At 38.8% G+C, this 18,388-nt stretch overlaps 1 protein-coding gene across 3 annotated transcripts in view; it reads right to left on the bottom strand.

The window, feature by feature from the left end:
- Positions 1–18,388, bottom strand: part of CHN1 (chimerin 1) — a 104,087-nt gene that overhangs the window by 48,818 nt on the left and 36,881 nt on the right. For all 3 annotated transcript variants that reach the window (XM_087731871.1, XM_087731870.1, XM_087731872.1), the window contains one exon: positions 4,352–4,640. In XM_087731871.1, the coding sequence (XP_087587997.1) occupies positions 4,352–4,640 (289 nt within the window). The remainder of the gene's footprint in view (positions 1–4,351; positions 4,641–18,388) is intronic.

Raw genomic sequence — 18,388 nt, 5'->3', positions numbered from 1 at the left:
ATTCAAGGCATGTGAGGAATAGTAAATCTTGTAATACTGGGTATTATTTCCACTTCCACACTAGGCCATAAAGACTGAATCCACATGGGAAGCCCTCTTTCAAATGAATCTTAGCCCTCTCTTAACACACAGACCACTATGGCTGCACAATTGAGTTCTGAACAATCTACAGACTGTTTTGGGAACCACCATTACCTTTTTAGCATGGCAGCAAAGATATTTATTCAGGGCATTCAAGCATGACAAGCACTCTCCTGTTTTCCCCTCCAGTAATCTCTGACTATTTATTAATTCTTTCATAGGTTATGAAAATCATAAATTATTAACAAGGAATTTTAATTTTAAAAATATATTTCTATATGGTAAGCATTTATTCCTTCTCATAAGCAGTGAAGCACATGCTGCGCAGTGGATTATATTCTCATGCTTTTCCTATTAAAAACTACATCTTAAATCACATCACAATATGGTCTCTTGCAGGACTCAGTACTTAGGAGTATTGTGATTTGTGTCCTACAATCCTCATCTAACAATTGCATAATTTTTGTCTTTTCATCTTTTATGGTCTTTAAATCCTTTCCCTTTACCAAGGCTCATTTTTAATGTATTGCATATGACAAGTCACCCAACACACGGTGAAGTCTTCTACTATAAATTAATTGCTGAAAAGAGTGGGGAACAAATAAAGTCTTATCAGTGCATGCTGGGAGGCATGTAACACAAATCTGTGGCGTTCCCTGCTACTGCCCCACACCAGATTCAAGGCTAGGTGAAGTGCTATTTAATATTTAATTCTCAAGTTTGAGGTGTGTTCTCTGGCTGCCCAATTTCCTCCACTTGATTTTATGGCAGAAAGCGAAACTACATTCTCACCAGCTGTTCCCCAGTCGGAGCCTGCCTGTCTCTCCTTGCCTTCTTCTGAAGGGTTTATCTTTCATACGCCACCCACACAGGACTGGGCAACAGTCACAGGCACAAAGTTTAGATTCGGATCTGAACAGCCTCAGAGTCTGCAAATCTGGGAACATATTTTGGCTCAGGATGATCAATGTTCAAGACCCAGACTTCTTCCTCTCTTTACAGAGAAGGAAGCGTGCAGTGTAGGGAGAAGCTGTGTGGCTACACTATAAAACTGATAAAGATGTATTAATTGCCAAATACTGAATCCTGCAGAAATTTTCATCCTCACCATGGGGCTAATGGGCTAATGTTGTAGCACACAGATTTTGCTGTTTGGATCGTAAGACAATGGTTTTTTTCTTGTTGGATTTTGGACAATTTTCTTTGCGTTCTTTGTTACAATTGTCAATATCAGTTCAGTGATATTCTCTTTATATTGGACAACAGGAATCACTCTGCCATCCCTCCCACCAAAGAGAAAGAAAAACTACTTGACCTAAGCTTCCTTATATCATGGCTAAATGATTCATAATAAGGTAAATACTATGTTATCATTGATTGAAGTTTTCAAGCAAATATCAATAAGAAGTAGGAACCTACACAAAAAGCACAAAACGACCTTCCAAGCAATTTAGTAGAGGATATGTATATTTTTCTTATTGCATTATTATTATTTTACCAAAGAAAACTTATAAACTAGCAGAGAGATTGGGTCTTCTGTTTAAGTGGAGATGCAATCTCTCCGTTGTTCCTTGCGCCGCGCCAGCATGTTAACTTTTTATAGTACGTAGGCTTTTAAAAAAGCCAGAGAAGTATTTCCTGTCATCCAGTACTCATGCTTTAAATGCAAATTATTTATCAAACAAGTACATATCTCATTATTTCAATGTTTTTTTATAAAATTAACCAGCAGATGTGATTCAGTCACCTGCCTGTACAGTCCTCCAGCCAGTCAGTTATGTTCACCCCACTGAACCTGAAACAGTTCTGCCAGGCTGTCAAGGTGACAGCTTTAGCGGGTGTGCAAGTAGTCGAGTCCCCCGGACAGTGACGGGACACACTTGGGAAAGCCCTCCGAGGTCTCCTCTCCCCACCACTCCTACGTTGCACATTGCCACCACCCTGCCATGAGACATTCGGCGAGGCCACCACCATATCTCTCCCCCTTCCCATGCTCCCCACATCCTGTGACTTACAGAGGAGGGAGAAAGGATTTGGCAAGCCTTCGCTGATTGCTGGGGCTTGTTCCAAATGCTGAGGTTGCTACTGGGATCGGGTGTTGGTCTTGGGGTTGAATGCCTTATTCCCCTTGGAGATTTGCTGGGCGAAGCGACACTCAGAACTCTGTGTCATCTTCCAGCAAAGACCCTGAGAGGTGTAAAAGCAGCAAAGATGTCACCTCTGCGCCACTCCACAGTAAAAAGGATCACACCGCGCCTTCCCTGCACAGCCACGGGTAGTAATCCCAACTGGATAACGCCTTGAAAACAAAACTGAAATCTCCACATTTAATTGTACTGTGATGTCTGTGTGTCTCACTGTGTTCATGTCCGCATGGTTCCACAACAAATAAAGAGAAAAGGCTCAAAAGCTGGACTTCAGGCCAGTAAACGCCATTGCTGTTGAACTATGTCGCAGATGAAGCCTCTTTAATCACTTATAACTTCTAGACAAATGGGGTGGGATGTTGCAATTGCATGACTAACCTCTCTAAAGGTTTTTCACCTAAAATTTCAATCTGTGAGAAATATTTAATAGTTCTTGAGCTATTTCATGAAAAATGTTTCAAAACAATAGGCATACCTTGTCGATGAGTGTGACATAACACCATGTAAACTATGGAAAAAACAGCATTCTTCAATAATAATCATTGAAGTCCCTTTACTATGAAAACTTTTCCATCAGTCTAAAAGATGTTGTGACAGAACAGAGTTCTGTTGTCACTTGAAAGTTGCTCAATGCAGGAAGAGTTAATTTTATGAAAGAAACCCAAAGCAGTGACTTCCAGAACTCTTACAGGAGATTTTTACCCAGGCTTTGCATTATAATGAACTCTTTATGATAACATGCAAAAAAATCCTTTTGAAACAGCACGCTGCAAGTCAGTGGCTGTCAGGAATTGTAACTGATAACTCATCCCTCTACGGCTGGTACCTAACAGGCAAGAAATTGGATATTTAATGTGGTCAGCTAGCATCAATATCCCCACCAGTATTTCTTTTGTCAAAACGATCTGATAACAGTGAAAATTCATACTTTAAGCTAAGTTGGGTGCTTCATCTCTCAGCACATTCAGTGCAGGATGACAGACTGATGTAGAAGGATTTGAAGGACCAAAGCTAGGAGCCTCCTCTCTCTGTGGACTCTCTATGGAGCTTAGTTTCACTACAATAGTCATGTCAGTGAGTCCTTTCCTCCACCTCAAGAAAAACTGAAATCACAGGCATATTTCTGATTGGAAAGACAAACAGATGATCCCAACCAAGATTAGCATTTCTTCTAAGCACTATAAGCATTTTAGATACTCCTAAAGTCATTCTGAAGTTTGTGAAATAGGGGAGTGTATCAGACTATTACACATGCATTAACACCTACACATATGTAAAAATAGACTTTAAAAAGACTTTCATATGTCAGCTTTTCAATAAACAAAGTATTCAATTTAACATGATGGAATTTACATTATGTTTTCTTTTTAAATTCAGTCTCTGTCACACAAATGAAGTTTCAGGCAGCTGCTTTGTCTGCCTGATACATTCCCAACCTCCTTTAACATTTCTGTTTTCACCGGTTCTAAGATTTCTTTGTTGTTTATTTTTCTTTTATAATCCAGGACACAGTTAGTTCTCAGCTGATACTGCAACTCTCTGAAGAGAGCAATCCTTCTTCATAAGTCTGGCCGAGGCCAAAAATAGCTCTGTCAGCTTCTGACAGGCTGAACTTAGCTAAGTGAAACGTTTTAACATTTTATCATCTTAATGAACAGGCTTATTTATAATGTGGACAACTTTACTGTCATTGTATGCAGACTGCTGAATAGATTATGGAATGCATTTGTTTGGGGAATGTTGAATAATTTAAGAAATATAATTTTTGACCAAAGGGCAATTGTCTTAGACACTGTAAACAATTTTAAGATGAAATATTCTTAGCCCCTTTGAAATAAAGGAGTGGCTTAATGGTAACATCTATAACTGTGAAAATACCTGAAGAAAGGAACCTCACAATGATAAATAACTAATCTCCAAATCACAGAAATTTGCAATATGCAAAAATTACCATTAAACCCCCCTATAACCAGTTTAAATATTACTATTAATGCAATACTGGAAATAAATATGTAGACTAAATATCTACAGATACCTTTAGCACTTTATAGTAGAGGGGGAGGGTTAAAAGTACAAAATAAAAAGTCTAACAGAAAAAAGAGTGTGGGTTAACAATTGCTTACCCTCTTTTCTGCTACCTCATCCTCTCCTGTAGACTCTTTGCCATCATGTTCATCTCTCAGGGTTGGCATATGTTTTTTGTGTGCTGGCTCTCTGTTTAAAGTTGTATATCCTATGTGTTCATAAATTGGATTTATTGTCATCTTGGCAATGTATTCAGCTGCCTTCGTTTCAATATAAAGAGTAATCAATCCATCTGTCACCAGGTCATGGATGGACTCAAAACGTTTCTCCCCAACAAAGTGCTTTCCATCGTAGTAGAGTCTGAAGTTTCTGGTTTGACTTCCAAATCTGCCTCAATGAAATGGGAAAGTTTTTTTTTTAAAGAACAGTAAGCAGAATAAAGAAGAGTAAGCAAGCCTTTGCAAACAATACGAAATACTTTATCACTTAAAGCTGTGACTATGCTCTGTGTCTGGTCCAGACGAGAATGAAAAACTCAACTACTACTTAGCACAGATAGGAAGGAGAGATCAACAACAAATGCAGATAGAGAGCCAAAACAGTGACTGTCCCAGAAGGAGCTGTTTGTTCGCTTATTCTTTTAGCCCCTCCATTATCCCGTGGAAAAACTGAAAATTACTTCACACTCTTAATAGCTTTTTTTAGCACTTTACTACTGCATCGCCGTAGTCAATTTGCTTGGCTCTGATATGAAGAGTTCTCATAATAGAGTCCTCTATTACAGCTGATCAATACGGAGTTTTGATGCCGTCTCGGACCTCTGCGCCCCTGCTTGCTTGCAGGAAGAGGCCATTCAGGGTTCAGCTGAGCTTCAGTGCCAACAATTACACTGAAGCAGAACCGCTGCCAGAACTGGAGCAGCACAGGACAAAATGGCACAAGGGCAAGCATTCTTTATTCCTGGCCAAAGGCCAAGGACTAACTCTTCAAGCTTTGTACAAAAGTCCTTCTGTGTTATGCTTGTGAAGTCCTGAGCTTCAAGCCAATCTTTGTAATATACAGGATATATAACGCATAAGCTATCTGACGCTAGCAATTCTGCAGTCAGGGTGGAATAGGATTTCGATACAGCCTCTTAGCAATCATAAGAATGCCAATTTTACCTGAATATTAGCATGTTTTAAAAAACTGTACTTTGAATCTGCAACAATTTCCTGCCTGAAAGCAATCTAAACGTGTGAAAATACACCAGTGTTTGCACTTGGCAACAACCAGTGCATTTCCTGCGGAGAAGATGGAGGCAAGAAGCTGCTTTCACAGCTCGCTCCAGTGTTATTCCTTGGTCAGACAGCAGCAAGGGTGGCTGCTCAGGGTATTGGGCTCCCTTGTGAGGTCAGATCTGCCAAATACAAACTAAATTTGAAAGGATGGATTGCTTCCATTTTACAATCAAATGCTTCATAGGAGATGTTAAGGAACAAAGTAAACACTGGTTCTTTGCCGAAGTGGCTCCTTTTCAATGGGGCCTTGCCAAACAGGGGAAAGCATAATTTTAGACCTTGCCTCAGGTGAAATATTGCACTCTTCTTGCAAATATGGGCAAAACCACTTGTTCTGTGATGTATTTTTTTTTCTTGTGTTCTGAATCAAAATACCAAACCTTCCCATCCCCCTATCAATAATCCGACAGTGACTGTAACTTCAGGAGCTGCTGTTTTTACACCACGCTTAAACTGAGGGGGCCCTCAGGAATCTGCGTCCTGCTCAGTAAGAAAAGAGGACACGATGTGTAGGAACTACCTGAGCATTTTACTGGAATTGAACTGGTACTTCTATGCACATTTTTATGCCACACACACTAAAAGTTCACTGAATCAAACTGAAAAGCAAGAAATTACAAAATGACAGAACGAAATACATTTTTACCCAATGCTAATTTCATCACAAGATGCAACTCTGAATGAATACAAGTAATTCAGAAAGTAGAAAGATAATGTCCTAAGCTACAGCAGAAGGGGTAGGAACATGTTCAGGCTCATTCTTCAAAGCATCTTCCTACTCAGCATAGTGTGTGGCAAACAAGCTTTGACCATGAGACGTACTCCGTGCATACCCTCCACTGTCAGAGAAGTCAACACCAGCCAAGAGTGCTCAGCACTTCGCAGTGCCAGAGCGAGCAACTTTCACTGTCTTCTGCTCAAGTCAGTGGCAATAATGTACATGGAGCACATACAAGCACTACAATGTTAAAATTTGACAGGAGAACCGAATAAGTTTGAAAGTGAAGAATAATGGGCCTTAAATGATAATATGCAATAGAATTATTTTTATTAAGAGATGTAGCAGGTGAACTGCTGCTCTAATCAGTAACATATGCCCTGACAGTACTTCTAGCAGAGTTTTAAGCAAGCTGAAGGTCACTTACTGCTCTTACCTTTCTAGAAGAGAAAGCATTACACTAATCTTATAATGAGAAGATAAGGCACATAAAAACTTCTCAGGGCCTATTACTAAGTACACATGGTGTCTTGATTTTAGTAACACCCTTTAGAGTCTAAAACAAAGTTCTGAAGAACAAGATGGCCAAATGCAGAGAACAAACAAAAGTTCTTAAAGCATTAATACTCTTCCCATCAGGGTCAGTAGGTGCATGGTTCTACCCCAGCTATGTTTTACTGAGCAGCCCCTACGCTGTACATCTGCTCAGACTGCTACACGTAAAGTGTGTCTTTGAGAGATACTACAAGGAATAGGATTCCCAAAAGTACATAATCTTTATCCCACTGCTCCTGACCCACATTTCAGCACACAAATATCTCATAGACAATGTTCCACAGTTTTAATTCTTTAACAGCATCCCATGCCTAAACTCATCTCTCCCATAAACCTCACAAACAGACTGAAACTTCCTCCTGTATGGATCTGGGGAACTGCACATCAATTTCTTTTGGCATGTGTCGCCTTCCAAAGGTACATTCAACTTTCTCAGTTTAAAATACATTAGGATAATTTAACAATTACCACTTAGAGAAAGGCATTTAGACAAACAAATTACTCTGCATCAGTGTCATAACCACTTGGAAAAGGTGCTTGTGTATCAGCTGCAAGAGGTGAACACTGAATGGTTTGCCTTTATCTGTTTTCCCATTTGTTCCAAATCAAACTTTTTTTTTCTCTATTCATTTCTTATTGGATATGTTGTGGGGAAATGTCTTGTTTTTCAAATAGAATCCTATTAGCAACAAGGAGGAAAAAAACCACTCAAATCCCCACAAATCAATGAAACACCAACCTCTTACAAAGACTGTACCATCAATAATGGGTCTCAGAATCCTATTTTATTTCTTTCAAAGTCATTTAAATTTCTTCCTGAGCACACAATGATACTGTTCTGATCAAATTACAATGTAAGTGCAAACATACATGTCCAATTGCAAATGATCAATTAAAATTTAACCTTCAGTCCCTTCAGTCTTACTTAAAACTATGGTTTAAATTTTTCCATTAGCAAGAATATTTCCTTATGTTTACTTTCTATAACATTACTGCAGCCTGGTTAATTATACATCACCGTGGCAACTACGTAGAGCAAAGATTTGATATTTCAACTTCCTGATGGTCTCTTCCTAACAGCAAGCACTAGTACCAGCTGTTTTTTGTTTAAGAAATAGAAAGCAGGACACAGATAATGTATGTTCTCTTTTGGTTTAAACAGGGGAACATTAGATGTTTTTCCAAGAAAAAGAAATAGACCTCTGACATGTCAAACAGTCTCATTGTGTCCACTGTGCATTTGTTTGCAAGCAGCAGGACTACAGATAAAAGACTTTTTTATTCCAAGTTGTCTGAAAAGCAATCACTCTGTCTAGTCCCTTTGGTTGGCAGTGGGGCAGAGTGGATAACAACGTGGGAAAACGGATTAAATGGCAGAGCAAATGCGGCTAGTAATAAAGGACTGAGGAGCTGAATTAGGTATCATAGCATGAGAGAGACAGGCTTCAGACTCAGCCACTTACTCTGTATGCAGCATTCACTGATGAAACAAAAGGAAGAAGTAAAGGACCGAAAGCCCATCCGCACTTTCTTACCATCTAAGATGGATTTTACAGTCCACATACAGAATTGTACAGTAGCTATTCACCTCTTTCACAGGCTATTTTATGATGAGAAGAGTATGTAGACAAAGGCATTATTGAAAACGTGTAGCTGCAACCAGACCACAAAGTTAACACCCCTCAGGGCTACTCGTGTCCTCGTTAGTTTAAAGCAACTTCATACACTGAGCTGGGAAATCTTAAGGTCTGTACATGCGCCTGAAGGTCACTCGGACTTAATCTTCCCTTGGAGAAAAAGTGTCTTAACGTGCTTGGCGGCCAGACAGTAGAAGTCTCACTTAAAATTAGGCGCCAGAATTTCAGCTCTAACTTCTGAAAACTCTCAACCAACACTTAAGACTAGAGTCTTGACGCTCCATAAAAAGCCACAGAAATATAAGCAAACTTACAATCAGGAATGGCTCCTAAGAATGCTGTGTTCACGTGAAAGAAAACAAGTTATTCCACAGATGCTCTTTTGGCCCATTTCCTTATCAAAGAAACACAAGTCTTGCATGCAGCCAAAACGTCTTCTACACAGTTATCCATGAAGGTCTCCAGTTCTTGAGAGCAGCTCATTTTTGGTTTTGGTTTGGTTTTTGTTTTTTTTATTATTTATTGGCAACGATGTTTCTGAGGATGGCCAGGGAATTGTGGAACTAGCAATTTTCCCAGAGCACCTGCCTGACAAATAGCATAATCTCCAAAACCTTAGCAGTAGTTTACAAGAGCACAGTACACATAAATGAAATCAAATGCATTAGGGATTGAAAGTAAATGTGCATTTTATGTAAGTGGAGTCAAAAAAACCTCATTGTCTGATATGGCTGAGAAAGGTGGCAGAGTACAGTCACTATAGAGAGTTTTCCTGTGCCATTTGGAAGGGCAGCATTGGCTGGCTGTTGCTTGATGAACATTAATTAGGTATAAAGTTGTCCCTAAAACCTGATCAGACCCATGCGCTGGCTGAATGCATGATAGTTTAGTTTAACATGAAAAAAGTGTGGCATCCTTCAGAACAGAAAACAAATCCCAGAGCTGGAACTGCAATGTGTCTACCCCATGTCAATGCAGTCACAACCTTCAACTCTGTCTAATCGAGATCAAGTAAAAAAATTCAGAGCTGGTGCTGTATCATTCACAACAGCCTCCCAGCAGTCTCTCTCAATGGAGACAGAAGACTGTTTACCTGCATCACTGCCCAGACTTCCTCGTCCAAGAGGGAAACAATATTGTGCAAGCAGCATGCTGCAAACAGCAGGCAGTGAGGACCAGAGCAATGGCACTTTCCTGTGGATCATGAGCACTGTCAAGGACAACACAAGTGAGAAAGAAACCACTGCTGTAGGGCGTCAGCAGTAGGTAACAGCAGCTGAAAACAACGAAGACTGAAAGTGTTATCAGCCCTTGGTACCTGTAATGGTGTGTTTCACAAATAAATCTGACAAAATAATAGGAAAAGTCTTCTTTTGTCTCAATGTCTTATTTTATATGAACAGCTGATTTTCACCATCTCAAACTCTGAACAAATGTCAGCTGATCAAGGACCACGTATGCTATTAATATGCAGTAAGATCACTTAACACGTAAGATCACAATGTTCTTGATCAGTGATAGATCATTTGAAAATAATGTTTGGTTCTGAAAATAAGTTCTTGTGCAGATGTATTACCTCTTCTTAGTACCATGCTTGCGTGCCCTCCTCCATTTAAACTTGATATAAGTCCCCGGAATTGATCTGATGATTGAATCAGTGTCAATACCAATGTTTCGGGCAATGTTTTACTGCTTTTTCTACCTGATGAAACCTTCATGCTTCCTGGGAAAAGATTCACTGTGGTTAGTGATTGAAACACATTTGAAGTCTATAGACACATGGGAAAGTAGTAAATGCCTGATACCTTCTCTTTAAATGAAAGCAGTATTTGGAAACCTATGTCAACATGCCTGGAATAAACACCTTCTGGAAATGTTTCTAGCAGGAATGTTAGTAACTTTCACCGCTTCATAGTAAGCAAATAGTTATGTTTCTTTACCAAAAACTTTGAAGAAATGTTCCCCAAGAGTTAATTTTACAGTGTGACTTCATCTTACTGAGAGCTTTCGTATTACTTAAAGCAGAACGGTGTTTTAATTCTTCTAAGCTAAGGTATCAACCCTCACCACTGTCTGCTCAGCAAACTTCAAGATGCGCGTGCAAATTTTACTCTGCCTATGTATAACATTTTCATTTTAGGTCATATATGATACTGTTTTTCTGGTAAATTTAGAAGTAGAACAACATCAGATCTGTAACAGAAATTCCACTGCAATTATGCGTACTAAGGATAGAGAACTGCCATAGCATAATGCTCAAACATGTTCATTTTTGTTTCACTTAGAGCAGCTTTTCCTACAAGGGTTTAAGTTACTCATGACTGTCACATTTCTTTTTTGCTTCTACAGGTTTTCTCACACTAAAAGCAACTTGCTCTTAATTTATCTTACTAAGACAATATGCATCTTTTAATTCAGTATATCAAGGAAATCTGAGTGGAAGATATCAAATGAAAACTCAAAAAAATGTCCTTATCGTAAAATAGCTTTGCAAGTGCGAAAAGGGTTTTTGGAGAGTAGAGTGCAGAAACATTGTTTTTGTTGTTGTTCCTGTTTTGGTTTCGTTTTTTAATGTACACTTTACAGGCTGTTGTTCAAGGTCTCAAAGTTTATATTAAAAAAAAAAATTAAATTTCCCTTAGATTAAAAATAACTACAGTAAGATTTCTGTTCCAGAGAGATTTTGTCAAATCTGATTTGCCTTAAGCCACTGTAATCCCAACCTTACAATGCAAGTTTACTTAACTTACTTAAAGCTATTACACAATCTGCTACTTACTCAAGTTGTTTTCTCAATGTATTCGACCTCTGATTTCTAGTAATCACTCACCACTTTTTCGCAAACAGTGAGATTCACCAATGTACTCATCCTGCTCTCTAAAATGTTATTTCCTCACAGCTGCATTCCTTAACAATAAACAAGTGTCATAGTGTAAAATGAAATGGTTCCTCCATATGCAATATGCACTGTTAGAATTTTTGGGGCTACTAACAGCTTATCAATAAAGACCGATAGCTTTTCTTTTATTATATTCTGTTTTTCTAGAATACAATTTCTTCCTTTGTGCAAGTGCAGCAGGAGGTGGGGCAGATCTCAGTTTATTAGTGAAACTGTTAATTTACTCATCTCAAGTTATAAAACAAAAAAAAAATTAGCTTGATTCTCTTCCTAGCACCTATCAAATCAGGAGGAACTATACTTAACTTAGCGGAGCTACATCAAGTATAAAAGGGTGAAAAGGAAGAGGAAAACGGGGCCAGGTAAGATTTATTGATGTTAGTTGTTTTAGTGTTTGAATAGTTCATAAATGTTTTGATGAAAACAATTATGAGACTAAACAACAATATGAGGCTATGGTGTGTTATTTTGAAAACATATTTATAAAGCATCCATAGTATCTACAGCTGAAGGACTTCTTTGCTTATTGATGAAGCACAGGAAAAAAGTTGTTTCTCCAAACATGAAAATTTATAAATACGTATTTCAAAAGCATACAAAAGAAGAGGCCAAACAAAAGGACTAACTTGAAGATGCATTTCTACCTAGCATTTTCTAAAAGCAATAGAGCAAAAAGGCACTCCAGTAGAACCTGCAGAAGACAGAAAAGATATGTATCCTTTTGACAGGGGAGGGAACAGGGGAGGAGAAGGCAATGTGTGCTATGTACACATATACACAATTTAATTATCAACTGATTGCATTATAATTTGACTTTCTACCACTAACTCCAACAGTGCCTACAAGATTCAAACCAGGCAGACATTATACACCATAAAAACAGCAGAGTACAACACAGATTCCTGCTTAGGAGCTGTGACTGGGGGTAGTCTGTGAGATGGGGTACAACTTTCAGTTTGCCTGGGCCATTTTTAAGAGATCCTAGACTTTTGTACTGAACAGGCTCGTGAGACAATATGGGAAAGAAAGTATCCTCTCTCATGGAGAAACGAGGCATAGAAAACTTAAAAGCCTCAAGCCAAGTCATATGTGAAACCAAGAAGCGAGCCCAGATCTTCTGAGCTCCACCACAGTGCCCCACCACAAGCCCAATGCCTCTACCGTGCACCAGATTAGATTTTGTGGTGCAGCAGGAGCTATAGGCAGAGGTGAAGGACACGGCATAAAATGAACATGAGCTATATGCGTTGAGCACAGACAGCTCTTGGACAAGTTACCAAAAAGTTCACACCACCACCAAAGCAGAGAATATTCCTCTGAGAAGTGCTGAACTTACATGAGGAGGAGAAAGACTGCAGCAAACTGAATTGCCAAAGATAAATGAGACACTCTAGCCAAAAGAAAACAGAGCTGACAACAACAACAGATGGGAAGAGGAGGGATGGAGAACAGGAACACAGCAAGAAGACGTGAACCATAAGGAAAAAAGCATTCTAGTCTGTGGGAGGGCCTAGGTAGCCAGTTAATTACTCATTAAGGTTAGTAGCTATTTATTATTATTCTAAATACTTAAGCGAAGCCACCTCAGTAGTGCCCAGGTGCGCTTACATGAGGCAGATAACATGCAGGACAGCTATGCTGTTTACTGGTAGCTGAATCTTCCACATTATTGACAGAGTATATTATTTAATATGAAATTTTATATAGGAAAAGAAACTTCTTTTATATGGAAGATCATTTAAATAGAGGTCCAGTTGTTTTACTTTAGAGCAGGAAAGCAAGCTCCAAAATTTATCAGCACACTTTCCCCTGGGGCTAGCACTAGCTCGTGTGATGTACCTAGCCAACAGAATAACAGCTTTAGTTTCAGCAGAATTTAAGCCTTCATAAAAGAAATATTTGGCTGTTCACAAGGGAAAAAAAAAAAAAGCCCAGCATATTAGCTGACATACCTGTTGTGTTAGCCTATTAAAATAGCTTTAAGCATGTACTGTTTCCTACATCTAAAAGAAGTTGCAGATACCTGAGTGGCCAATTTTTGAAACTTGCCTGAATTCTGCGCCTATGGAAGTGTGACGGGCTAAGCCTGGGGGAGAAGGAAGAGTCCCTCCCCGAGAGCTTCAGCCGGCCACAGAGGAAGGAGCACTCTTTTGCCATCTCCTGCAGAATAAAGAAAACTGATCAAAGTGGGTCAGGCTGAAACATATTTATGCCACAGACAGGCTTGATCGCATTTTGGAGCAATTCTATTTAATCCAGCTAAGCTTTATAGTTGGTGTGTGTACACACATACATATAGATAGTTTCCCAGGTTTTTCAGCTAGCGACCAAGGAATATTGTATAAATATTTTAGAAAGGTTTCTAGAAACTGAATTCAGCCCTCGCTACTCATTGCAATCAAATGCAATCACTGCTTTTGCAAATCAGGTAAAATAATACACAGATAGAAAGCTATGCGAAGTTTAATCTTTAAAATGGTCATTTTTTCCTACCAACTAGCATGATGTCAGAACACCGTTACCATGGTAAAGTGAAGGGATGCAGTCAGCTACTGTTTTGCTGGGCTCCTTCTGACTACTTACAGATCAGCTGTGGATTCAGGATAAACTATGACCAAATTTTGATACATTCCTAATTAAAAAAAAAACACCACACATAATTCAGCTATTATCACATAAAAAGTTGTTTCAAACAATTCTTCTTTCCCCAATTCCTCTCCAGTGTCCCAGCCTGTACAATGAGGCTTTCCAGGAGAACGCAGATGCACAGTTTTAACCTCTGAATTCAAGAAGCCTTTTGCAGATGTTGAATTTTACATGCGGGAGTAATCCCACGGCAATCAACGCATGTTCTGGAAGAGCACTACACATGTGTCCCAAAAGAGCCCACTGAAAATGAACAGCATTCGGCTACCAAAGCAGTTGTCTTCTGCAATTAAAAAGGTTGATTTGCAGCATTATGCTCTAACAGCCTACCAATTATGTCTCCTTTTAAAATACCAGTGGCTAGTTTCTTAACACAATTTCATAATTTAGGGAGAGAGAACACGTGTATCAATTTCTTGCACAATACATGTAGTTGGTCGACTAAACTAAGCATTACTAATTTTGGTATTTATTTCGCCTCAAGAATTCTCTCCTGATGCCACATAATCTTGAATGTGCCCTAACCCCCAAACATAAAGACGACATGACTCAAAATCACGGCTAACATTATTACCTTTTTTTTTAATCATGCTGCAGAACCTTATTTCGATTCATTCTCAGTATCACAACAATAGAATTTGCAGGAAGGGAAACCATGGTAACCAACTAAACGTGCTACAGCAGATAGCTGCTCAAAAGAACATGCAGTACCATCACACTTCAACGCCTACCACTGTACAATCTCTATCCATTTCCTCTTTATCCTCATCCTAATTATTAAACAAGCTCTCAACCACAAAAGGCTACACTGCGAACCTTGTCTTACCGTTACTGTCATTTGCTATAGGTCCTAGCATTAAGCCCTGTACTATTTTGCCAAATTTAAAAGCAGATCTAATACCTCCAGGAGTTAATTAGGAATTTTCAGTTCTTTTCATCCATTTGGAACATCTAATTAACATTACAATGTATTTTATATATTTTTATTGTCACATAGACTTGCTGATATGTATGGACACACATATATACCTACAATAATTTTCTCTTGTTAGTAATTTTTTTTAAACCTCAGGGTTGCAAAAAATTTTCAGTGGCATTCTCTGATTAATTAATTAGCAAACATTGGTGAATTCTGCTGTGCTTATTTTTTTTTTTAAATAAGCTGTGAGAAACCACATCCATGATTACGTACAGGCATTAAATATAGTGGGGTGCAGATTTGCTGCTCTCATTAGTGTTTATGCATCATTCTCTTTTATCCGGTGTCTGAACTGATACAATTTCACAGGCCTTCTTAGGCTCTGAACATCAATTTTATTTGAAGGACAGCTCTGAATATTTAGCCAAACTGACACACTTAAAACAACATTTAAATTATCATTTTCTTTTTCCTTAAGAACATACTTCTACCTCTGTTACAGATTCCGAGAAATTTGTTTTCTGAAAACAAAACTTATTTTGTTTAAAATTTAGATTTAAAAGGTAGTCTATCTTAAAAAAAGTCATGATGCAAATTAATTGCACAATAATGGACGAAAGTAGACAAAAATAGCTCATCAGAAGATGATCAAAATGCAGCTTATTATATAAGTGGAAAGCAGATTTTACAGTAACTCACGGGCAACCTTAATAACTGAAAAGTTTTTTTTGGGTAAGAATCATTTTTTCTGCCTTACTAAAGAAGAAGAAATATTCAACATCTTCACTTTGAACTCAGTTAACTATTCCATAGCATTGCACTAAGAATATTTGACTGCCTCGGTTAAGCCTGCAAAAGCTATTTGTCCTGTCCTATATTTGGTCATTTAATCAGTGCTAGACTATGTCTGTAGCTATTGCAGCTCAGGAACAAGATCCTTAGATTTACTAAAGCTAGTTCTATAAAAGCCTCAGAGCCTAATGCTCCACAGTGGTCAAGAATTCATTCAGAAAGGCTTAGAAACAAAGAAAGAAAACTCCATGGCCCACTTCATCCTGAACAGGATGTGCAGCCCTGGTCCCCTCATCCCCAAAAGATCATCACAGAGTAAGAGAAAGGCGTGGAGAAAGATGACAGAGATGATGAGGGGTACGGAACAGCTTCACTACAAGACCTGAAAGTGTAGCCTAGGACTCATCAACCTGTAAAGAGAACAATAAGGGGGACATCAGTGGCATGGAAAAGTTAAATGGAGATCAATTGTGCACTGTTTCTCATAATACAAAAACTGGGGAGCATCCAATAAAATTGTGAGATGGAATCTTCAAAAAAGGGATGCAGCTTCCCATAAAACCTAGTTAAGGCATGGAACTCATGATACAGTTGCAGACAGCAAAGTCTATGAGGGCTCAAAAATGTGCTCAGAAAGCCACTAGACAAAAATCAAAAATCTCCCCATCAAAAGCCTGAAAAAATAGCAAAGATAACAATTCTGCTCAGAAGTCCCTGAACAGCAAATTTTCAGAGGCTCGGAGAGCACACCAGAGAACTCCTGCTATATGTTCATCTTGTTCTTACACTGTTCTTTCAATATCTTCTATTAATAGCTACCGAAGAGTGGATACTGGACTGGATGATGAGCTGGTCCTTTGATCTGACCCAGTGTGTTCATAGTCAGAAAACTTGTTAATACAATAACAGAGATATATAACTGGGGAGAAACCCTTTGCAAACAATTACCCAGATCTCTCCCCAGATCTGTCCATTTTATGACGACTTAAGGCATCCCTTAGAGTAACTTAAAAAGAAGTGAGATGCAGAAGAGCTGCATTAGGAGTAGAACGGTCCATAAAAGAACCTTCATGCACCAACTGCATTTGCATTCTGTGCATTTTGGCTGTAGTTGAAGGCTGTAGCTCAGTGTGATTGTCCAATCTGTTCCAGATTTCACAAAAACATGTTTTTATAACTGTGAATTCTGTCTGCCTACAAAGGAGTTATGATTTGTACTGTTAACAGTTTATTCTTTATCTTCTAGGAAGATTAAGTTGTTTAACAAGTGGAAATCTTCAGTGCAGAGCAAAGACAATCTGAGAATCTCTGGAAGATGCCCAATATAAGTAGAGTCTAGAAGGGAATGAGCAATGAGGACAGAGACAGAACAAGAGAGAATGTGGTTGTTTTTCCCCTATAATACATCCCTCGGTGAGGTGATCTTCTTTAATAATTCCAGAAGAAGATAAATACTCACTTTACAAAGTTGAGCTAGGGTTCATTAATCTCTATCAGATTTGCAGCATAGAGGGATGTATTCACAAATACAATGTTTGGGCAGTCATAGTAAGGATTCTGTGTTCTACCTTTCTGTCTCAACCAGCTTGCTTTCTGGCCAAGGGTTTTCTTACTGTTTTTTTCTAACTTCCAATTTAACTATGTTAGAAACTTTACCGACACAGCAGATACCTGATGTTGAAGTTGATTAAATAAACTATATTACAAAACAAATAAATCAAACAGCAAACACCAGGATATCTTCCTTTTTGAATTCTGAGGACGCAGAGGATGCAGTGCCTTCCCTTAATTTAGTAACACCAAACCAAAATATTAAGACAAAAAACTACAATTGGAACTAAATTCAAAACAACTTCACCAATGGCTGGTATGAACACACCATCGAGATTTTAGACATCAGCTACAATAGCTGTTGGAATCAAATGTAGCATTCAAATTGTTCCATGATGATTTGAGGATTTGGCTGGTTTGAGTCCTCAGGATAAAACACAGAAAGCTTGTTTTTTCCATTGCAGATGTAAGACTCGAAATATTTCATTACAGAGACATCATACCTTGCCACAGAAAGGGTTATGATCCTGTTTCACTAAACTGCTCTTCACGACTGTATGCACTGGGTTTTTCAGGATTCCCAGGCACACCAACACAAACGCAGGAAGAAGACATCTGGCAGAGCTAGGCGTGCTGAGCCCTTGTGTTACTGAATTGCCTGCCCCCCAGCAGAAGAACCCGTAACTACAAGCCAGGAAAACAACCCTGTCTCAATCTCAACAGCAGCTGATCCTACCCAATGCTTCCACAAGACATTTAGGTCTCAATGAACTGGGATTTTATGACGCAATCACACTTCATAGGTAGTTTCCATGTTGTCCTAATCACAAATGACAGACTGTCAAAGACAGACAAGTCAGGCAACAAACATCCACAGTGAGAGATAGATTGAGCAGATACAGAGAAATACAGAGGGAACCAAGTATTTATGTCAGGAGTCAATGGGTACCCCCCAAGCATCTAAATTTTACTCAACACGTTCCATTCGTTTTCCAAAGCATGTCTGAAAAACAATCAGAAAACATGGATACTCCATGCTGTGTTTTGTCATTATGTTACTTATTGCAGGAGTAGAGCACCTCTTCAGCATTGCTGGGTTAACTTGGTAAAATGCTGTGAAACCCGTTCTGTGTCTGTT

The sequence above is a fragment of the Nipponia nippon genome, unplaced genomic scaffold (genome assembly GCF_047370975.1).
Source record: "Nipponia nippon isolate SJK-2023a ecotype South Korea unplaced genomic scaffold, ASM4737097v1 scaffold_5, whole genome shotgun sequence".
NCBI lineage: Eukaryota > Metazoa > Chordata > Aves > Pelecaniformes > Threskiornithidae > Nipponia > Nipponia nippon.
This window is presented reverse-complemented; position numbering and strand designations above follow the sequence as displayed.